The sequence below is a fragment of the Cryptomeria japonica genome, chromosome 5, assembly GCF_030272615.1.
Source record: "Cryptomeria japonica chromosome 5, Sugi_1.0, whole genome shotgun sequence".
Lineage (NCBI taxonomy): Eukaryota > Viridiplantae > Streptophyta > Pinopsida > Cupressales > Cupressaceae > Cryptomeria > Cryptomeria japonica.
In genome coordinates this window covers 356,761,939-356,787,014 of record NC_081409.1, presented here as the reverse complement: position 1 = coordinate 356,787,014, position 25,076 = coordinate 356,761,939, and the positions used below count along the sequence as shown (strand labels likewise).

Genomic DNA, 25,076 nt, shown 5'->3' with positions numbered 1-25,076 from the left:
TTTAGTTGTAATAGGGATTTTATTTCCCTATTACAAGTTTTTTTGAGTTTTTTAAGTCTTTTATGTTTTATTTTTACTTGTAATGGGAATTTTATCTCCCTATTACAAGTTTTTAAGTTTTTATTTCTTTTGTAATGGGGATTTTATTTCCCTATTACAAGTTGTTTTGCTCTTTCCTTTTGTCATTTCTTCCCTAAAACCTGAATTTGCCTTAGGAGTTGAAAAAGTGAAACAATTAAAACTTGTAAAAGGGTTTTTAAAACCCGATTACATGTCTTTTGCAAGCATTTTAAACTTGTTCCTTCTCTCCAAGAACCCGACCTGCATTTTTCCCAAGAAGTTCGAATTTGAATCCATTTCTTTTGCTTTGAATCCGGATTTGATGGTGCCAAGTGTTGAGGGGAAGAGGTGTGGGAGTTTTTGCTTCCATTTTTTGTGATTTTCTTGCCACGTTTTTGCCCTTTCTTAGGTGTTTTGAAACAGCAAGTCGTGGCCCTTTTTGCCACGTTTTTGGCACCCTATCAATCCGTATTTACAACATCAATGGAGGCTTTTTTGGTTTTCTTGCTTTCATACGTGGTTTGCTGGGTGTATTGACCCGATTTACTTCCTCTTTGGATGCCGTTTTTGAAGGAGGAGATTGAATCAGAATCTGTTTTTGGCTGCCAAGGGTTTTCAACATGTCTATTTATGGAGCATTTCAGTTCTTCCCAAGCTCATTTGTTTTGGTCTAGGGCGGGCCTTTGACCAAGCAAGGATTCAGGTTTCTAAGTGATCTTTTCAAATGGATAAGTTCTTTGAATGCAATTTGTAAATTTTCATGATTTTCCCCTCTTTTAGATTTTTCCCATTCATTTGATTTTGGGTTTTACAAATCTGATTGCAAACAAGAGTTTTTCCCATTTTCCAAGTTTGCCATTACCGGTTGGTATCATTCTTTCCATTTTCCCCTCATGTCAAAACCCCATTTCACCTTCATTCATTTTTTCCACTTAAAGTCTACATGCAGTCGAAATTTTAAAACCCAATTGCAGTTGTGTCTTCACTTGCAGTCAGCCATCCAAAACCCGAAATTGGTCCAAAATGCACTCAAAAACACTTGAAAATGAGTCTTAAAGGTCCAATTACAAGTGCAAACTTGTAGTTATCCATTACACATATGAAGTTGCATGTTTGTTCTCCGCAATTACAACTGAATGCTCTTGTTTTTCCACACATGTAATGCAGCTTCCAGAACCTGAAATTCACTTGTATCAATTTATCCCTTGCATCAATTTTACCCTTCCCATGTCAGTCTTGTTTGCACACATGACCTACCAAATCAGTAAATTAAGGCATGGGCCTTATTTTGCAAGCAGATTTCAAGATTGGAGGATGATACAAAGAAGAGATACAACAACAATTCATGGATGCAAATTATAGAATGCTTTCAAGACAGAGATAGGCTTCTTACTTTAGCCTTGCAAAAGACTTACCTCCTGAAAAGCTAGTACTACCCCAAGCAAGAAGATAAGGTTGAAGTTTGTTGGCCAAGGACACAAAGATCATTAAGGATGCAAATTCCCGTTTTCGGTTCAAGATGTCTTCACCGATCTAGAATACTTCAAGTTCTAGCATCCTGAAGCAGCATGAAGATCATCACAGACAAAGGATGACACACAGAATAATCTCAATTATGCATTTGTAATTTTGTTTTGACAAATTACATGTAATGTCAAATTTGTAATTGCAAGTGTCACTTTCACTTGCACTTTTGTAAGAATGTAATTACATGTAAGGCAACTACAAGTTGAGTTAGATTAGGACTATAGTTGGAATAAGTCATGGTGGTTGAGAGAATTTCTCAAGTTAGTTAGGATCCTCTCACCATTTTCTCAAGGCTCCTCTCCTATAAATACTTGAGGGGTTCTATTGTAATTGATATTTGGCAATGCAACAAAATTCTGCCAGCTTGTATGTGCACTCTAAGACTTTGAGCTTAGATGTAAATCAGATTGCTTTCAATAAAAGAGGCAAGTTGTGTTGAGACTTTGTGCCAATTCAAGTTGTTATGTGACGACATTTTCTAGAGTTGATTGCAATTTTTGTTCTATTGTTCAAGAGGGATTTAAATTCAATCTTGCAGACTTTGAGCTGCTAATTGTATTTAGAGTTATATGTTTGGTTTTCATATTTGGTCTTGCAGACTTTGAGCTACTTATCATATTTGAAGGTAGTGTGAAAAGCTCAAGTGGGAAGATAGCTTGTAGACTCCGTGCTGCTTTTATTTTTAAGACTTGTGCATGTAAGGTGTAGTGCATCTTTTAGTTAGACTTTGAGCTGCTACATACTGTGCTTGGTTACCAAAAAAACATCTAAAAAGGTTGATAGGATAATAGATAGTTGAATAATTTGAGCTTTCATTCTATTTTCCCGTCTCGGGGAAGTGACGGAGGTCTTTGTGCCTTCATGGAAACTTTGCTTCCCTTTATGTTCCAAAAATTCTACAAAAGTCTCATTTCTGTATTTGCTATTATTTATTTCCAATTGCTATTGTTTTTCTGTGAAGAGAAAAGAGTATAGTTTTTCTTGAAAGAAGAAGAAAGACTGCTGTCTCACCCATATTAGTTTAGTTTAGTTTGTAGATAGGGAGAGCCTTCCCTAAATTAGGAGAGTATCATACTCACACATTGTGGCGGAAACCACAATTTTGCACATCCCCCAGGTGTACAAAATTATCAACCAACAGACTTTAATATGACCTAGCGTAGACTACTGTTGAGTGTTGAGTTGGAAGCCACAACTGTACATTTGATAGGTGATGGTTACTAGCTAACATTGCTGGCCCAGATAAAGCACACAACATATATTGTTTGATGACTGGCACACTTGCTGATATGCCTGCAAGTCAGCATTGAGACTAAGTATTGGTTGCCATACCCTCAAAAATGTGGTATTGGGTACTTTTTTGATAACAACATATATTGATTGGATGTTTCGGTAATTTTCACATGTACGAAAAGTTAAAACAATATCTATTAAGAATTTAAGAGGTTAGCAGTTTGTTACTGAAGTCTGCTTTTGACACATGACACTTGTTGCATGAGTGCTAGAATGACAACTTGCTGAACAACCAACCGCATGTTTCAGATTAAGGCCTTGTGATGCAACATTGGAATTACTTGATCTTATCCTTTCTTTATGTTATGCAACCAACTGAAATAAGGACGATTTTGTTGCAGTTAAGGAGTTCTTAGGTGATCGTCTGTGACTTTTACAAGATAGGGTTTAATAATGTGCTAAAGAGGTGCTTGCAAGAGGAAATGCAACATGTATTACAATAAGTTCACAAGAGAGCTGCAAAAGGTCACATGGGACTGCATATGACAACATGGAAGGTTTTGTTGGTTAGACTATGGTGCCTGCTTATTGAAGAATACCAAGGAATGGATTCAGGCATGTGATCCCTGTTAGAGGGGAGGAAATCATTGAAGAGGGACTCAATGCTCTTATGGTCGCTGTAGCCACAACAATATTTGAATGGTGACGACTTGACTTCATCAGTTATTTCAAGGTGGGTTGAATTCATTGATGAAAATGTATTGTGGCACTAATGGAATATCTTGTCAATTGGGTTGAGGCTAGAGCTCTGCCAAACAACTCAATTGAAATTTGAGAGCACCACGGCATTCAGATGGAAGCTGATAGTCACTTCATTTGGCATTTGTAGACAGATTCCAGGTGAGAGAGCCATCCATTTTGTCAATGAAATAGTAAGGCACCTCATGATCGAATTTAAAACTTAGATAATAGAAAACAGCTACATGTACGATAATTCACAATCATTTTTAGACCTTTGAATAAGGTTTGTTGTGGAAATGTTAGTACTTAATAGTTAATACATAATAAAAAATCACAATATATATGTTATGTGCATAATCAACTAAAATTAACAAAAGTAAATAAAAACATTGTTCAAGATATCATAGTTTTACAATTATTAAAGTCTGATCTATGATGTAGGTTAATATAGTTCTTTGCTCTGTTTTTTATTTTATTTTCAGTAATTGTTTGGACTTTTCAGATCCCTGTGAGTAGTCCTGAATATAGCCTGGAAATATCAGGTCCTTCCGTGAAAATTTGCCCAAAACAACGTTGTTTTAATTTGAATAACTACTCCCATGCAGTACAAGGTAAAATTTACTATTAATAATTGAGTGATTAATTAATTGACAGGCTTACATTATCCTCAACAATATGAAGAATTTATTAGTGTTGGGAGGAACTATGATTATCAGAAAATCTAGGACAAGCTTCTGAGTATTCAAGAAAAGCTCACTTTTGTTTGCACAAACTCCAAGAAAGTTTTTGCAAAACAAAGGGACAACCTGTGAAATTTTTATATGGTATAAAAATCAAGAAAGAGAGATAAAGATCTGACACCAACCGTTTTTGCAACAAATTCGTAGCAGCCAAAGCAAAATTTGATGTAGGGAAGCCCATACGGTTGACATCAGCATACCTAATGACAACCAGCAGGCCTGGCATTACCATTTGATAGTCTTGACATCAGCAGGAGGTTTGCCATCTGCAAATTTGAGAAGTGGTGTCAGCTTGTCAAATGGCTGTAGGGGACTGTCTGAAGATGTGACATTGACAGCATCTTGATGTCAGCATTAGATGTCGAGGTTGTGCCAGCAGGGTGTGGCAAGGCAACATCAGTGTAGCTGCAGGGTCTGACAGGTATGGCATGGTGACATCAGTGGCAGCAGCAGTGGCACGGTATCATCATTGGTGGAAGCATTGAAAGACAATGTGACATTAGAAGGGTTGGAACAAAACAGGGGGACATAAGAGTTGAGTGCAATCACCGAAATTCAGATATCTATTCCTATGGGCCATTTTCTTGAATTCATGTATTTGTCCAGCAGAAATGATTTTTCCAAATGAGTCAGCAGAAGGGATTGTAGCCACACTTATTATTTTCTCCATTCAGGTTCTCTTCCATTTTAGTGAGTTTGTTAGCTCGAATGCAAGCTCCAGCACTAGTTTCTGGAGATCTTTGAGCTTTTGAGTAATCCCTGATTAGGGGTTCTGTGAGTTAATGCACATGGCCAATCAGCAGCAGGGTAAGGGGAAGCAGCCCCACCCATCTCAACTTAAGATCAAAATACTTAGTATGTTACAATCTCTCTATCTTGCTACTATCTTGTAAGAACCTCAAAAGGCCCTCAACTGAGACAACTAACGTTTTGCTGAACCTGTTACGTTTCAAGTATGTTCTTTGCAAATAATGACAGCAAATAGAATTTTGACAATCTTAAGCACAAAAAGCAACTAATGGTATTTGCTAGAAATCAATTTATATTCAACAACACTGATCACACCCTCATTATGTCCGTTCATCATTTATTAATACTCAAATAAAAAATAACAAGAAGCTAGAGAAGAACTGATAAATACCATTATATTCTGTTAAAACCCTTATTTTCCTATTGCTGGTCATACACAGATTTTATGACAGCAAGCTGCCATTTATTTTAAACTGACCCGAAATACTCGCATGTTAGCCCGATGGAAAGACATTGGCAAGGCGTCCCTTTTGACATTTGTTTCGGAATTTTTGGACTCCTCAGCAAAAATCGTACCCTTTCAAGGAAGAAAGGTACGGCAGACCAGCAAGTTGTACATGCACAAAACCCCCATCTGTCACACACTTATTCCTGCCTCTGTTTTGACTTTGTGGCTGCAATCAATCTTTTGCATAAAAATTAATAAACCCCTTTCCAATCTGTCCAATCTTGGTTTCTGGATTAAACCAACTGAAAGAGCAAGATGAGCTGATATTTCACAACCTTTGATGCTGTTGCACAAGAATCCCACGTTTTCCTGTACCGATACCTCTGATCACTGCAGAAGAATCTTTTGCTGAAACCCTAGGCCAAAACTCCTCTCAGAGCTCCAAAGCAAATTATCCAAAACTCAGCATAATGAAAGAAGACCTAAAATCTTCTTTAATCATCTCCATTTAGGGTTGGCACGATTCCCAAGAAAGGTGCGATTTGGCCTTTAATAATGTTTTAACTTTTATTATTTATTTTTGACTATTGAAGTGTCAAAAAATAAATCTTTTTCCATTTAATATAAAACTGGCCCCATCTGATGAGAAATAGACCCTCACTTAAGTTATAACTTAAAGTGACTTTTAAAACATTAAAACATTAAAGTTCGCCATTTAATATTTAATTAAAATAATTAAATATTAATATCTCTCTAAGTATTCATCAGAAATGCCTGCTATCTGAACTGGAGACTGCTAAACCATAATCTGTCCTTGCCCAACCTACTGGCTATAAATAGCAGGACTGCTAAAAATAGAAATTATCTCAAACGAAGTCTTGGAGACCTCAAACGAAAACCAGACTTGGAGTGCTCGCTCTAAAGATGGTGAATCAAACTCTGGAGGACCCTCTACCCACCTCATCAGCCTACGAGGGTCATTGATAGGCTAATCTACTCAGTTGACAGATGTCAACTAGAAGGGGACATCACAGTCCGCCCCTCTTGAAATTGCTTGTCCTCAAGCAATCTCAACTCCGGATGCTGTAAAATTTCCTCGCTTTCCCAAGTAGCATCCTCTATCGGCAAATCCTTCCATTTCACCAGGTATTCTGTGATAGTTCGTCTCTTGAAATTCCTCTCCCTGAACTCAATGATAGCCTCAGGTACGAGTATCAACTTCCCCTCATCATCCAGGGGAGGTAAGACCATGGAAGGAACAATACGGTGTCCCAACGCCTTTTTGAGACGTGACACATGAAACACATTGTGTACTCTGCTATCTACCGGTAAATCCAACTCATAAGCCACCTCACCTATACACCGGGTTACTCTGAAAGGGTCATAATATCAAGGCTTGAGCTTCTCTGCTCCACTTCTCCTGAGAGTAGATTGTCGATAAGGCTGCAACATTAAATACACCATGTCTCCTACCTCAAATGACCTTTCTGTCCTCTTCTGATCAACATATTGTTTTTGCTGATTTTGTGCCTTGGCTATATTTTCCTTAAGAGTCTTCACAATGTCCTGACTCTCTTGTAACATGTCTCCCGCACTAGGCACCCTACTGTCACTCAGCAATAAGTCAATGAGACTGGGAGGTTCATACCCGTACAGTGTTGTAAATGGAGTCATCTGAATGGACATGTGGTGAGTGGTATTGTAACAGTACTCACAGAGGTAAATCCACTTCATCCATGCCCTTTGCTGCCTTGAAATATAGTTCCTGAGGTATCCCTCCACCCATTTGTAACTATCTCAGTCTGGCCATCAGTCTGAGGGTGGTAACTGGTGCTTGGTGTAAGCTCGGTCCCACAGAGTCTGAAAAGCTCCTGCCAAAAGTGGCTCAAAAACCGCGTGTCCCTATCACTGACAATAGTCCAAGGCAACCCATGTAATCTGAATACCTCTTTGAAGAATAACTCTGCTACCTGAATAGTTGAATAAGTGGTGGTGATCAGATATAAGTGAGCATACTTCGTCAAACGATCCACAACCACAAATATGCAATCACGTCCCTGCACTCTCGGTAACCCTGTGATGAAATCCATAGACAAACATTCCCACTTCTTGTCAGGAATTGGAAGTGGCTGAAGTAAACCAGCAGGGTATGTATGCTCCTGTTTATTCTGCTGACAAACAGGGCACTCTCTAACATACTGTAGAACATCCGCCTTGAGCCCTTTCCACGTGAAGTGCTCACGAACCTGTCTGTAGGTTTTGAAAAACCCGGGATGTCCTGCTATCGGTTCATCATGACAAAACCGCAGTACCCTACTCCTCAACTCCGATCCTGGGATCAAGTACACTCTCCCCTTGTAAATGATCAATTCATTTACAACTGTATACCTGTTGGCCACTACTGACCCCTCTATCACACCTGTAGCCTAGCCATCTTTGGCGTACTCTGCCACTATAATATGCCGCCAATCCTCTGCTATTTGGACCATAGAATTCAGGTGGGGACGACGTGACAAGGCATCTGCAACTACATTCTGTGTGCCTTTGATATAGGAAATATCAAAGTTGTAAGCCTGAAGTTTGCTGACCCACTTTTGTTGCCTGTCATTTAAGTCACGCTGCCCAAGGAAATGTCTCAAACTATTGTGGTCAGTCTTAATGCAGAACTTGCTGCCCACTAAGTACTGTCTAAACTTGGCCAGTGCATGCATTATGGCCAACATTTCCTTATCATAAATGCTGTAAATTCTCTCAGGTCCACGAAGTTTCCTACTTTCATAAGCAATAGGGTGCTTGTCCTGCATAAGCACCGCCCCAATGCCCTCACTAGAGGCATCACATTGTAACTCAAATGACTTCGAGAAGTCAAGTGTAGCAAGTACTGGACATGAAGTCATGAGCTCCTTGAACCTCTCAAAACACTCCTGGGCCTCAGGAGTCTATAAGAAGGCACCCTTTTTCATCAAATCTGTCAAAGGTGCCGCATAGCGCGAATAACCGTTAACAAAATAGCGGTAGAAACCACATAGGCCCAAGAACCCACGCAATTGAGTGAGGTTCATTGGAGTAGGCCAATCTACAATAGCACAGATCTTCTCAGGATCCATCCGCACTCCCTCTGCATTGATAATATGGCCCAAGTACAATAACTCAGTCATTCCAAGGTCACATTTGGATTCCTTGGCATACAAGGACTCCCTGCTCAGAATGCTCAGAACTGTATCTAAGTGACTGAGGTGCTCCTCCCAAGTACGACTGTAAACCAGTATATCATCAAAGAACACCAATACTGATTTCCTCAACTAATGTCTGAAGCCTTTGTTCATTATGGACTGGAAAGTAGCAGGAGCATTGGCTAGCCCAAATGGCATAACCACAAACTCAAAATGTCCATAATGACAACGAAAAACAGTCTTCTCAATATCCTGCTCACGAACACTGATTTGGTGATAGCTTGATCTCAAATCAATCTTTGAAAAATAACAGGCCCCATGTAATTCATCTATGAGCTCATCAATATGCGGAATGGGATATCTATTTTTGATCGTCCGCTTATTAAGGACCCTGTAATCAATACACATCCGCAAAGTGCCATCCTTCTTCACCAAAACAACTGAAGAAGCAAAGGGGGACTTACTAGGCCGAATATGTCCCATGGCCAGAAGCTCCTGTATGGTTTTCTCTATTTCATCTTTCAGGCGCTTCGGATGTTTATATGGAGTAATCATCACTGGCTTCGCTCCCTCCTCTAGCTCAATGATGTTCTCAAAACCCCTATCTAGTGGCCTCCCTGATGGTATGTCACTGAAAACCTTGCTATGTTTGGTTCTTAGTATTTGAATGTCAGGATGATATTCAACTTTTTGACCATCCTGCTGTATGGGCATGATCATACACTCTACTGCCCACTCAGTCTGATCATGGCATACAAGCCTCTCCATCCGCCTGAGTGTAATCATTTTGAAATTGCTGTCCTTAATCGCTTTCAGCACATGTGTTTTCTCGTCAATGGTGAAAGACATCTCCATCTCCTGCAAGTCAAGTGTAAACTTGCCTAGTTCATGCAACCATTTCATACCAAGGACCAAATCTGTGTCTCCCATTTGAACCACATAGAAATCAGTCTTGATTTCATAATTGTTTACACGTAATGGGAGTTGTGTAATCATCCTATTACACTTTAAAGTGTAACCATCTGCCACCCTCACACGAATGCCCTCAAACTCCTTTGTTTGGATTCCTCTCTTCTCCACCAACCTGGCATCAATAAAGTTATGTGTGGCTCCAGTATCCAGCAGTGTAATAACTTTCTGGCCAGCAAGTACTCCTCTCATTTTAAATGACCCTTCCTACTGAATACTCGTGAGAAGTACCTCCTTAAGGTGCTCATCACCTTCTGCATCTATTTTGTCAAGTCTCGGAGGACCTTGTGTGTCATCTTCAGCCTCTAAATTCTCATAACCAGCAGGCTGATCTTCATGATCAGATTCAGAATCTTCATAATATGCCCACATTACTCTGTTTGCCCTGCTCTTAGGCCTCAAAGGACAGTCATGGTTGGCATCATATGGACCTTTGCAATAAAAACAAAGTTTCTTTTGCCTTAGATCGTTAAGTGTCTCCCGATCTAAGGGAGGGGCTGTTGGCTTTGGCTTGTAATCATTTCTAAAGTTTGATTTTTCTTTCCCTTTGCTGAAATTCCTATTATCTTTGAAAGATGTTGACCCTTTTGTCCCAAATTTATTTTGAGTGGTTGTCACATCCATACTCTGTGCCTTTTTAATGGGGAGTAGAAGTGTTGGGGGATCAAATGCCTTTACCCAACCTCCCAAAGGCTCCATGAGTCCCTCTATAAACAAAACTACTAATCGCTGATTTAACATGTTATTCACCATGCATGACAGCTTCAAAAACTCGGAAACATACACCTCCAAGTTCCCTGTTTGTTTCAGCTGTGCTAACTTCCGGAAGTATGACTCGGGGTCTTTCTTATCAAACCTCTCTACTAACAAATCAGCGAACTCTTGGTAGGTGGTAATCTCATCATGTTGGAGAGTGATGAGTCCATTATGCCACCACTCATGTGCAGTACCGTCCAAGTGTAAGGTTGCAAACTTAATTGCATCCCTTTCAATCATGGGTCTCAGTGTGAAGTATGTATCCAGTTTATGGATCCAAGATCTAGCTGTAACTGCACCGTTGCCATCATAATAAGGTAGAGTGAGCTTGCTTGTGGCAAACTCAAGATCTCTATGTTGGAACCGAGGCCTCCTCTCTTGCCTGTTTCTCTCTACCTCCCGTTTTTGCCTCATGAACTGATCGAAATTCAGATTCTGCCTCACATCAGGTGGAAGAAGACTCCACTCATCATGTACCGTCTTAACATTATCAACAAAGACAGGCTCTGCCTCAGCTTTGGCAACATCCTCAGGTTCTTCTGCCAAGAAATTAGGCCTTGAAGGCCTATCAACTGTACGTGTAGCTACCCTGTGAGATCTAGGAATATTGGCTACACTCCTATTGTCCTCTGGTTCTTGATTGTTTCGGTTTGGAGGATTCATACTCTCCATCATGGTGGTGAGTGCCTGTAAAGCCTGAGCAACCTGCTGCTGCCCCGTAGCCATAGTCCTAAAAAATTCTTGTCTCCTCATCCTCAGCTCTGTGACCTCTGGTTGGGTTGCCTGTATGCCTTTCACGAAAGGCTCTGCTGCGTGTGTAATACCTGTGTGAACCCGTTTCCTGCGACTGCATGTAATTGCTAAACCCTTAGGATGGTAGGATTTAGCTCTGATACCATTGTAAGAACCTCAAAAGGCCCTCAATTGAGACAACTAACGTTTTGCTGAACCTGTTGCGTTTCAAGTATGTTCTTTGCAAATAATGACAGCAAATAGAATTTTGACAATCTTAAGCACAAAAAGCAACTAATGGTATTTGCTGGAAATCAATTTATATTCAACAACACTGATCACACCCTCATTATATCCGTTCATCATTTATTAATACTCAAATAAAAAATAACAAGAAGCTAGAGAAGAACTGATAAATACCATTATATTCTGTTAAAACCCTTATTTTTCCTATTGCTGGTCATACACAGATTTTGTGACAGCAAGTTGCCATTTATTTTAAATTGGCCCGAAATACTCGCATGTTAGCCCGATGGAAAGACATTGGCAAGGCGTCCCTTCTGGCATTTGTTTCGGAATTTTTGGACTCCTCCTCAGCAAAAATCGTACCCTTTCAAGGAAGAAAGGTACGGCAGACCAGCAAGCTGTACATGCACAAAACCCCCATTTGTCACACACTTATTCTTGCCTCTGTTCTGACTCTGCGGCTGCAATCAATCTTTTGCATAAAAATTAATAAACCCCTTTCCAATCTGTCCAATCTTGGTTTCTGGATAAAACCAACTGAAAGAGCAAGATCAGCTGATATTTCACAACCTCTGATGCTGTTGCACAAGAATCCCACGTTTTCCTGTACCGATACCTCTGATCACTGCAGAAGAATCTTCTGCTGAAACCCTAGGCCAAAACTCCTCTCAGAGCTCCAAAGCAAATTATCCAAAACTCAGCATAATGAAAGAAGACTTAAAATCTTCTTTAATCATCTCCATTTAGGGTTGGCGCAATTCCCAAGAAAGGTGCGGTTTGGCCTTTAATAATGTTTTAACTTTTATTATTTATTTTTGACTATTGAAGTGTCAAAAAATAAATCTTTTTCCATTTAATATAAAACTGGCCCCATCTGATGAGAAATAGACCCTCACTTAAGTTATAACTTAAAGTGACTTTTAAAACATTAAAACATTAAAGTTCGCCATTTAATATTTAATTAAAATAATTAAATATTAATCTCTCTCTAAGTATTCATCAGAAATGCCTGCTATTTGAACTAGAGACTGCTAAACCATAATTTGTCCTTGCCCAACCTACTGGCTATAAATAGCAGGATTGCTAAAAATAGAAAGTATCTCAAACGGAGTCCTAGAGACCTCAAACGAAAACCAGACTTGGAGTGCTCGCTCTGAAGATGGTGAATCAAACTCTGGAGGACCCTCTACCCAACCTCATCAGCCTACGAGGGTCATTGATAGGTTAATCTACTCAGTTGACAGATGTCAACTAGAAAGGGACATCACATATCTTTATACTAATTTAGCTAAAAATCTAATATTCCAAAAACTTTACTTGCAAAAAGCATTCTTATCATTTATAAGGACGTAATGTCCCTTTCTTGGATTACCTTGTAATTTGCCTTAATTTCACAAAATCCAAATGAAACAAGGAACATAATATAGTTAGAGATATAATCCTCACCCAAGAATAAGATGAGATAAGTCCGTCTTGGAAACCTGAAATCAAGTTAGATAGTAATATAGATATAATCCATGTAATACCTCCATTTTTAGGGTCAAGAAAAGATATACTTTGACACATAAATCTAAATGATTACGTGGGGGTTCAACCATAATGAGGGTTGAGATCGGAGGGACATGATAAGGTGCCCTAAATATGTAAAAACCCTGACTAAGTTTGACTGCAGATGATTATATTTCTGTAAAACAACCCCTGTCTAAGTCTGATTGCGTCTAACTATTCTGTAAAATATCTGACTAAGTATGATTGCAATTATTATCCATCTCCAGTTTGAATTAACCATCTGATCACTGTGTATGTTCTGTGAGTTTCTAATTACATTTCATGTTTGTATCTAATCTCCACTGTAAAAAACCCTTAATTATCTTTGAGGTTTATGTCTTGTACATCAGAGATATTTAATATGAAGAAGTCAACAGAAACATTAACATAATCTTTTATTCCATCTGCAATATATAAAACAAACATTCATCATTCTGGAAGTATATATAATAATGCACCTGGTGGCCTTCGCATAATTGTAAATGTCTTCAGGATTTCGCTGTAAGCATGAGAGGCAATCTTCGTGGTGTTATACTTCTGCCCTTGAACGTTTGACCTCCTTTGTATTGAACGCCTGTATTATTTCTGCTACTCCACGATATGGTTTTAATAGTGACTGCAGGGTAGCATTATCATTCTTCATGTATTGCAGTGCGTCGCTGATGTTCCTCCGTGTCTGAGGGTTTCGGAAAATGATCCTCCAAGTAGCCAATTCTGTTTAACTTCCGGCAGGGATACCTCTGTTACATTACCAACTACGACTCTTCTGTCGCTTAATTGAACCTTCGTGAATGCCAAAACATAACCAAACGTCTAACCTTTCCCTCACGCGAATGAACAGTTGGTTGTATTGAACCACACCACTCGATAATGGGTTCTACGGATTCAAAGGAAGGATCAAATACATGCTCTCCACTGTATCACCAGTAGTCTCTGCAAAGGATGAGAATGGCGTGCCTTCTTTGTGAACCACCCCGTGATGTTTACTTCCAATAGGCCAATAAATTTGGCGAAAGGAATTATTATCTCACAAATTATCCAGCTTTACTTCTTGCATTTCTTGTATATTAAAATCCATCCTCCCCATGTGTGCCAGACCTTATTTAAAGAAAAATAGGTGGTAGGATTCCCGTAGGAAACCCGTAGGAAACCAACTTCCCGCAATAACAAATAATTACACCAAACAATTAATATTTAGCTTTTAATTAAGCTTTATTGTTGTATTGGAAACATAACAATTAACTATTGTTATAATATACTAGTCAATATGAAAACTAATATAAAATAAGAAGTTAAATTTATTTCATAATTAATACTAATTAGTATTAATTTGACGGGACATCACAAAATATCCCCTACCCTAGGCCCAAGAGCGGAAACTTTGTCCCCCTTGGTCTCATGAGGTCCTTAACCATGCTCACGAGGTGGTTTACTTAGTGGAGCTTATACGCTGTTCCTCTCTATCATGCCATCCTTCTCTCCTCTTATGATTGAGGATCCCTTCTAGTTCACCTCAACAATTGACCAATATAGGGTTCATAGGGGAGACTGCAATTGGGTGCCCTTAACTCGGCCCTAGGCCCAAGAGCGGAATCTCTATCCCCCTTGGCCTCATGTGATCCTTAACCATTCTCATAAGATGGTGTACCTAGTGAGGCTTTTATGCCATTCCCCCTCCTTGCACTCCCTTTCCTACCCTAGCATGATCGATTATTGTAGGTATATAGTGGTTCATATATTATCAATTGCATAGATATATGTCTATTGTATGCAACAATTCATGCATCTATTAGATATATATACATCCACCCACATATAATTATTATAAACTCATAGATGTATTGAGTCTGGTACCGATACTTGAATCTGGTATAATTCCACATGAAGAGGAATCTCTCTTTTGATCCTAACTGTAATTTATTCAAACTTTTGATTGCAGAAGCAAGACCATTGCCACACGACTCAAAATTGCTTGAAGATGCTGTTTGTGAAATGGATATCAGATTGGGGGCATGACAAAGGACGAGATAGAAGATAAGTCTACATCTCTAAAGAATAATTAAACAGTAGAATTATTTAACTTGACTGGTCCTGGTACTATTTCGGGTTCAGGTTCGGGTTCGGGTTTGGGTTCGAGGGTTCAGTTTGTAGGTTTGGGCAAATTTTTTTTGGGGTTGGTTTAGTTTTGGGTTTGTCCATACAAAAATATATGAGTAAAAAAATATATATACATATTTGCAACAGTAATTAAGTTCAAAATACCACACTGCATCATATATTGTATAATAAACAAAACCAATATAAAAATTAAAAAATAACAATGCCAAACATCGACAATCAACTATCACTGATCAAACATCATCACATGGGTCTTCGAAAATATCATCACCATCCATATTAGATGATGTAGGTATTGGTAAATTAGAACCACCATGGTGCCATTGACACTAGCACTAGCAAATACACAGTTGAATAAACCATATTATCGAAACATAATAATAGGCATTGTATACTAACTATATCTCCCCCAAATAAAAAGCTATTTTCTAGACAACAAGGAAAACAAGTAAGCATTAAGTAACATTAGGGAAGATTGTTCAATTTAATGATGATATTGTAGACAAGGACTTGTAGGCAAAATTGGAAGCATAGTTCGTAAACTCAGACTTGGAGAGTACTCGTCAAACCAAATAAGTTTGATGGGGCTCTCAGGGTAATGCCCCCAAAAAGGTTGAGGGGCTGTTCCCTTTGTAGGGGTCTGGGGTAGTGCTTCCAGTGAGGTCGAAGGGCAGTGCTCCCAATGGGGTTGAGGGGCAATCCCCCTTGTGGGGTTTGGGGGCAGCGCCCCTGGCATGTTCCTTGTCGTGGTACAGGGCGGGGTCAAGGTGTGGAGTCCCCACCACCAAGCCCAAATTAAGACCTTCAAAACCATACAAACCTTCATGGTGCACATTATTGTTCATTCACTCACAACAAGAGAAATGATTTTTTTTTTTTGTCATTTAGTTTTTAAATGCATTGGAATCCATGTTTTAGGGGGCAAATTGCACTTTTTAGTGGAAAAAAGGAAAAAAGTGAAAAATGGGAAAAATTGGCGAATTGGCCAAAGTCACCTTGGGTTTGCCCAAGACGGATCCACAAGTTTTGAACGAGACCTTGCCCTAACCGAACCCATAAAGGATCAAACCCGAACCTCAAACTCGGGATGGATTGGACCTTGGCCTGAGCTCTACAAGGGCCAGACCAGAAACATAGATTTAACTAAATAAAACACTTTCACTTCAATCCTTAAAAGTGAAATACAAGATAGACTAACTCGAACCACTTGAAATTTTTCCTTGCACATTCACATTAAACATGTGTGGAAGTTCCTATTCAAGCTAAAACTTTAACACTTCCTCTTAGCAAGGAAGGAATTCTACACCAATCTGCCAACTACCTGTTTATTTAATACTTCTTGAAAATTGGAAGGCTCTATTATGCTACTCTTTGATGCTATGTAGTTAGGAAACTTCTTCGAAGGTTTGCTCTCCTTGAATGTGCTCCTAGGAGCTTCAACATTCTTCTAAAGCATCCCTCAATTTTTGTGTGAACGATCAAGGTATTTTAAGAGAACTAGAAGGGGCTGAAGTTTTTCCCTCCTCCTTACAAGGTTGTTTTCTTGAAGTGGAAGTCACTAGTGTCTTTGGAGATCTAGGCTCACTCGTTGGAGCTTCCTACTCTTCATCTTCTATCACAAGAAAGATTGCAAGGGTCTTCTTGTATCCGAAGTATTCTTCAAACTTCACATCTCTACTAAGTACTACTTTCCTCTACTTTGGAATAAAGACCTTGTAGGCCTCTAATGTCTTATTGTAACCCATAGATAAACCCTTCTGCGAGAAGGTACTAACTTGGTCCTCTTCTCTACAGGTATATGGATATAAACTAGACAACCAAAGATGCAGAATTGACTCAACTCTACCTTCACACCACTAAAAGCATATTTTGGTGTCTTGTCCTCCAAGATCTTACGAGGACACATGTTCTGGATATAGACTTCTATAAGACATGCTTCTGCCCAAAGAAGCATTGGCAAGTCTAGGTCATGAATCATGGCCTTATTAGCCCTGATGATTGGTTAATTCTTTCACGCGACAATCCTATTTTGCTGTGGGTTGTATGGAATTGTAAACTCCCTCTTTATCCTTGCTTTCTTGGAGAAACTCTCAAACTCCTTGGAGGTATAGTCTCCCCCATTGTCTGTTCTCAAGACCTTAAAGACCTCATCCTTGATCTTTAAGAAGAAGTAGATCCATGTCTTGTGAAAGAAGTCATCAATAAAGGAAATATAACGCATGTTTCTCACAATTGGTCCTATTGATAACAGTCCACACACATTTGAATGCATCAAGTCTAGAATCTCCATAGACCTTTATTTGTTGCTTCAAAAAGTAACCCTGACATGCTTGCCAAGTGTGCATCTTTGGCATACTCCTTGATTTTCAATATTAAACTCTGGAAGTCCTGTGATAATCTCCTTTAGAATAGGTAATGCTTTGTGATGCACATGTACCATCCTCTTTTGTCATAACTTGCACAGATCGTCACTATTATGAACCAGAGCTTAAATTGGCTAATCCTATAACCTATATAGATTTCCTTCTCATCCACCTATTACTTATTCAATATGTAAGTTTGATCCATTTGGCTTGATAAGAACTTGTTGAGTCTTGAATTCTACAACATAGCCCTTTATCTTCCATCATAGAAATTGAAAGCAAATTTTTCTTGAGACTAGGAACAAACAACACGTCATCAAACTTTTAAGTGTTACTTGACTGAAGTCGAAAGGGAATTGTACCAATTCTTGCTACTAGATACTCGGGATAATTACCAAACCCCAATAGCGAACTTGTAGAATTTTTCCATGTAGTCTTTAACATTCATCTCCTTTTGCTTTAGGTTTTGCAGCTCATCCAATAGTTTTTAACTTCCCAACCATCCAATCCCAAGATTTGATTGTCTTCTTACCTTTCATTTGTTTTGTTTCTAAATGATCCCAACACAAGAATGCATGACTTTTCAGCCTAGTCCTTGCAACCAAATTGTCACCTTCTTAGGATCCTTTATCAACTTCTTGTCAAAATATTTCTTCATACCTGTATCCAGCCTATAAGCTTCTTAGGGTTTAGGCTTTCACTGTAGCAAGGGGTATCCAGCTTTGGTTTACTAGCCAGCTTCAAAATCGCCTTTATAATCTGCTTTCAAGTTCATCCATTAGGTCTTCTACTTCAAGCTCTTTACTTGCTACTTCTGCAACATCAATATTGTCAACATGTATTCTTCTTTGTTTGCCTCCATTGTGTTTCAACATTTCACCTTTATCTGCAACTCTAGGCACTTTCGATCTTCTTCTATGCACCATGCCTTTTCCTTGATGCTTTCTGCAATTGTAGGATACACATGCCTACAACAAATATTCTAGAGCTTCTGAAGACACAGCTCGGCAAGAAACCTTTCTCTGGTACCAATTGGCAGTCTAGGTAAGGGTAAAACTTACTCTATTTTTGTTAATTTGGAAAAATCAGCAATTACAAGGATTTACGAATATGTTGAAGGATTTATTAAAAGGTATCACACTCAAAATAAGTCTAATGCCAGTTCATGGCTTCTATGGATGAAATATAGATTGAAAGTTCATCTTTGTTCTGTTCTCTTTGACTCCTCAATTTAGCCTTTATAATATCTCTTTGATGCCTTATTCCAAGCCCTGGCTGTTACAAATTCTCTTCTTGATCCAACACTACTATTGTATTCTTTCCCAGAATACAGCAAAAGGGATTTTGTCTGCTGTAGAACAACAGTCAACTATAAATGATAACTCGTTGATACCTGGATGTCACTGGAACTTTTAAATGCCCTGTTGAACATCTTACACGATCATCAATGACCAGCAAAATAAGAAATGCCCCACAAAGAATATGAATTGTTGCCATCTCAAAGAAACATGATACATGTGGCAGAAAAGAATGAGCAGCAACCAAGTCATGACATTTTGACTACCTATCACTACCCATGTCAGAAGATTTTGGCCTCGTTTAGAAATTGATTGATTGCTAGGTGGAACAATGGCTGCCAACAAAACACATGAAATCATTGTATCCATCTGGGGTCGATTATATTGCTAAAAACAATAATAGTTTGCATTAATTAATAGATCCATCCTATAACTTATTGTTGAAGGCCTATAGTATGTTATCATGTTGCCTCTAGTAGTCTACATAGTGCCTGTAGCAGCTCACAAACATGTGTAGCAATCTCTGAGATGCCTGTTACACACTATTGAATGCTTGCAACAACTTTCTATATGCCTGTAGATGTCCTGTAACAACTCATTATATGTCTGTAGCAAACTTTTGAGTATGCATGTCGATGAAGACCTTCCAGACAAAAACAACTAAGACAAAGTAAGACGATTATATATTTAAAATTTTAATTGCTATCCTACTATTGTTTTTGGTGATACAGGTTTGCTCATGGACCTGAACATTCTTGCATCATATACACTAGATGACAGTTAAGTGATATAATTGCTCACAAGAACAAGGACATAGATGTTACAAACAGATTTGCCATAGTCAAAGGAACATATGTGAATGTAATTCTTGCATCATATACAGTAGATGACAGTGAACTGTTAAGTGATATAATTGCTCACAAGAATGTAATGTCCCCTTTTGGGAGGACACTAAATCTTGCCCAATATACTTGTAGAATTATTGCAGGTTGTCTATTTTCAGTCTGTTGTGGTAATTTGGACAGATTTAGTTTGACGTTGTTTTCGTCTTTAAATGCACAGGTCTACTGTTTGTATCAATCTGATCTGCTGCCTATACTAAGATATGTGTGTGTGTGTGTGAGAGAGAGAGAGAGAGAATCCTTTCTATTCCATCAAGTCTGATTCTCTGGTTATTGATTTAATATTTCCTCTTTTTTTCCTTCAATGCTTGCTTTATTATTGTTCGCAGATTTGTATTTGTGTTCTGATCTCTTTGATAAATGTTCATATCATTTTTCCAGACTTTCTTACAATTCTGACTTAGGTCTGCTCCAAAATCGGCGTCTAATGCTTCATATATTTTTTTTCTATTCCATGGTTCCCTCCTTCTCAATTGAAAACTTCTCCACTTTATATCCTCCAATGTGAGGGAGAGTCACACCTCTTCATCATGTATGCCCTTCGGCAAGAGACACACCCTTCACCTTTAGTACCCTTTAAAAGAGTGCGACTCTTTATTATTTCTATCCTTTGAAAGGGACACAACCTTTCACAATCAGTTCTGCACTCCTTATTTAAACCAGATCTGCATTTCTGATTCCCAAATTATCCCCCTCAAATGAGGTTCTCTTCTCCCTTTTATATCTCATGTTTGAGGGAGTCACAACTTTTCATTTCATGTCCTTTGCCCATTCATTAACTTAATTAATATTTAATTATATTTATATTTTGTTATTATTATTTACCATTAAATTCTATTTCAAAGTGGGGACATTACAAAGAACATAGACGTACATGTTATGATGATGTTACAAACAGATTTAGAGGAACGCATGTGAATGTATGGTTCAATTATTACTTCTAATTATAATTTTGTGAAATTTTAGATGCATGATTCCATCCCATGGTCCTAGAAATGCGCATCTTGAAGGAAATTCCCTTTTTCATTCTTTTGTTATATGATATATAAGGTCCTATGACTGAAGTATCTAAACACATTTTTTTTGGCGCTCTTGATCGATTTTTTTGTTCTTTATAGATGACATTGTTTTAAACTTCTACCATCTAAATTTCTTTGTTGGTGTTATCTTGTGCATACACACATTTCATATAATGCTTATTCACACACATTCTGAATGAATGCTTTCATTGGGTACATTCTATTCTAGATAAATATCAATAATTTGTTTGACATAAGAAAACCTCTCCGTTGAAGTACTGAAAGGCCTTTGACGTGCAGGTTCTTTTTTGACTGCTTACAACACAGTCAAAAGAATTTAGTAATACTTGATTGTGTACCAGTGTATTAAACTCCCTTAATTTATATAGTACCTTTATATATCTTGCTGAATATGGGACTTCTATTTGAATTATTATTTTATTTATTAGTGGAAATTACTTGTAGCATATTAGGTCTAAGAGGTTGTGTAAAGGTAATGAGAGAACTTGTCACTTGTCAGTGCATGACCCATGTTGAAATTCCCTTCACCAAAATAGGTGACCTATAATTCCAGTAGATATATGTTTAAGCTGAGGTTTAAATGACTATTGAGTTTTTTCAGGCTTAACTCTCGTTTACAATTCTTAAGAATGCATTCAAAGATTATCTTACTCATGATTCCAACCAGAAAAAACATACAAACTTATAGTACATGTACTTGCAGGCACTGGGAAACCTAACACATATTTTTGGCTTATCTAAATTGCATGACCTCATAGGTAATTTTAAATGACAGTAATTGACTACATTTCCTCTCGGCATGGTTTTGAGTTGTGTTTCAGGTTTGCTCGAGTGGGCTCTATTGTTCTAGCCCTCCATGATGCAAGCGATGTGTTCCTAGAAGTGGGCAAGATGTTCAAATACAGTGGTTCAAACATTATTCCAAGCATCTCCTTTATTCTTTTTGTGATCTCTTGGATTGTACTTCGCCTCATTTACTATCCATTTTGGATCCTTTGGAGCACGAGGTAAATTTGACCTTGAATTGAGATTTTGTGCCATTGAGCATTGTTTTTAAGTCTTAACAAAATAATGGTAGACACTTCTTTTTTGTAGAGGAAACATTTTTGACTTGTTCAGTTGCCCACTTGCAAACATAGGAGCACATAACTTAAGTGTATATTGTTGGAAGTTTCTACATTTTTGTGCCTCTAATTTTTTATGATTTTACAAACAGAAGTCTATTACAATGACTTCAGGAAAGATTTTCTAATATTAAGATGTTTTCTTTTCCATGATCTAAAGGAGACGCACTAATACTTTTACTTGCTGACAAATGATGCTCTTTATAAGTTTTTGTTACAGACCACCATTGGGTACCTGCATGTACTAATTAAACAAGAACCTTTTCGGAGATATGAAGATGATCCTGCTAAGTCTTCAGGGTGTAGATTGGAGTATCCAATATCAATCTTATTGTGGCAATCCTCTATAGAAGCCATTAGTTTCAACAGCAACATCCTAATGGGAATTATGCTCACTAATTCATGGCTCTAATTGACATCAACAGTCATTGTATACATGAAACGATATTCTCAAATTAATAAGGGGCTTAGATTAAATACTATACAGACCAAACGCTCTTTATGAGATACTAAATCATCTCTAAGAATAGAGGAGAATAAATATATTCCCCATCTAGTATCAAATAACTACCGATTTTGGAAATTAAGTGCAATCCAATAATAGAGTCATCATCTGAGGGCATGGCTAGTATAGAAACTATTCATCATGTTAAGGCTATTCTTTTTAAGTTATTTATTAATTATATTTTAAAATATCTGATATGCAATCAACAAAATATAATAATAGCACATAAATCAACAAGAACTATTTAGAACTAAGTTGCCGGTACGGGTACGGGTACGCTGGTACGGCAATTTTTTTAGGGCGGGCTGGGTACGTATGGGTACGTCCGTACAAAAAAATGTAAAAATCATAAATATATACATATATACAGTCTAATAAGTAGAAACAAAAATTAAATTTAGAATCCCACATATCATCCATATGCTAAACAAAACTTGGAACTATCATATATGATTCATATTGATATAACTATAACAAAATTACAAATTTACTATAAGTCTAATCTAATATGAAATATCTGTTTGTCAAACTTTGAATGTTATGAATCATGATAGATATCGAATTCATTGTTCATTGGTTCAACCGTTCAACAATAAAATAACACAACTAATAATCAGCAATAGCATCATATGGGTCACTAGGAAGATCAAGATCAACATCATTGACATTAGATGATGTAGGTAGAGTACTGGAACCACATGCAGCCTCACTGCCACTTGCACTAGCAGCAAATTGGCTATCAGACTCCCCAGAAAGTAAAGATTGTGTGGCAGCTGAAAAATCCAAATCAGTCCGCTCTGGATCTACATCCCAAAACTTTGTGCTCCCATCCTTACACTTATTTTGTTTATGAGTAAGAAGGCGCAAGTTTGAATGCACATAAACGAGCTCTTCCGCCTTACTTGCTGCCAGTCGGTTGCGTTTCACTGAGTGGATAAAGGAGTATGTGCTCCAATTTCGCTCAGATGAAGAGGAACTAGCAACCTATTGAATAATTGACACAAAGTGAGAGGGTGACAATTATAAAATAGTAAAAAATATAAATTTAGAGAGCAATAAAAATTAAGAAACTTACTTGCGATAAAACTTTGATTGCAAGAGTTTGAAGGTTTGGTGATGTATGGCCATTGAGGTACCACCAAGCATGAGAATCCTTTTTATACCTGTCACGGAGAGCGGAAACACTTTGACCATTGGAGGCTACAAAATCAGCAAACTCACTTGTCATTAAATTCTCCATTTCAGAATCGGGGAAGAGTTTAGTAAGTGCTGTCCTACATCCTTCACTGACTTCTGAATCTCTATATGGTGGTACCCTTGATGGTTTAGCAAGCATTTCATCACTATAAAATTTGGGAGTCAATGCAAATGCAAGAAGATGTAGTGGGGTGGTCATTTTGTTCCACCGCTCAACACAAATTGATTGAACCTCTTTGAAGAAAGTTTCTTCGGGATCTTACCCTTTTGCATTGATGATGGCTTTCATTTTCTCAATCATTGAGTCAATGCCATCATATACCTCTCCCAAACATGGGTGATCCATGTCAGTATAACGGATCACACTCATGATGGGCTCAGTGAAACTCAAAAGATTTCCACTCGATCCCACCAAGTGTCATCTAGGATCATGTGCTTTACATTTGTTGCCCTTTCAGTATTGGATTGCCTCCATAGGGACCAACTTTGACTAATTACCATGCTAGCAAGTGGCTGTCGCACCTTCACAAGTCGCCTCAAGACGATTGTGTTGGATGCAAATCGAGTCTCGGCAACCTATTCAAAAATTAAAAATAAAAATTAGAATACAAAGAAGACATGATAAAAAAAAAAAAATTAAGTAACCATCAAAGTGAAATGTAGATTTTAAAAATTGAAGTGTTTCAATTACCTTTGGCAACTCCAACTATGAAAATGATCTGAAAATGGCCCGTGACATGTTATGGTTTGTGATGAACATTTGGATCTCTTCAGCCTCAACATAAATTTGTTTGATCCAATGTATTTTCCTGCCTATCTTTTGTAGCATGAGGTTGAGAGAGTGGACAACACAAGGTGTCCAAAATGTGTTCAAACCGTGTCTCAATCAACATACCCGCAGCTCTACAATTCTTTGCATTGTTCGTTATTACTTGGACAACATTTTGAGGTCCCACATCCTGAATGCATTGTATAAGGATGTTAGCAATAAATTGTGCATCCTTCACCTGTCCCTCACAATCCACAGCTTTCAAAAACATTGCCCTTTTAGGACACACTGCAATTACATTAATCAATGGCTGATTTTTGGTATCCTTCCATCCATCTGAAATGATGGACACCCCTGTTTGTTTCCATGAATTTCTAATGGGAGCCAATGCATTGTCTATGTTTTTTACCTCCTTTGCTAGTAAGGTGCTACGCACCTTCTCATAACCTGGCCCTGTGTACCCTTGTGGAGCCTCATTTACCTTTCTCAACATATCCTGCCAATATGGTGATCGTACCACATTAAATGACAAATCGTTTGCCAATGGATTGGTCTGCAATCTCTCTAGCATCATTCTTAAATGCTCTCTCTAATGGTCCCCTGCTTCTCTTCACAATAACAGGTTCTTCACTAATTGGGTCCAAGAATGGGTGGCTCCCTACCACGATATCAGGAAAATTGCTATAAGATGGAGAAGTAGGGGGCCTCTTTGATCTACTTCCTCTTCCGGTCAACAAAGGATGGTTTGAGGCATGACCAACTCTTGCATCTGCTTCCTCTTGCTCTCTAATATATCCTGCTATTTCTTGAGCTGACATCCCATTTCCATCCTTTCCT

The 25,076-nt window shown here is 38.2% G+C and overlaps 1 protein-coding gene across 2 annotated transcripts in view; it reads left to right on the top strand.

The window, feature by feature from the left end:
- The window catches only part of LOC131034349 (ASC1-like protein), a 77,520-nt gene that overhangs the window by 25,833 nt on the left and 26,611 nt on the right, over window positions 1-25,076 (top strand). For both annotated transcript variants that reach the window (XM_057965822.2, XM_057965828.1), the window contains exon 4: window positions 21,466-21,651. In XM_057965822.2, the coding sequence (XP_057821805.1) occupies window positions 21,466-21,651 (186 nt within the window). The remainder of the gene's footprint in view (window positions 1-21,465; window positions 21,652-25,076) is intronic.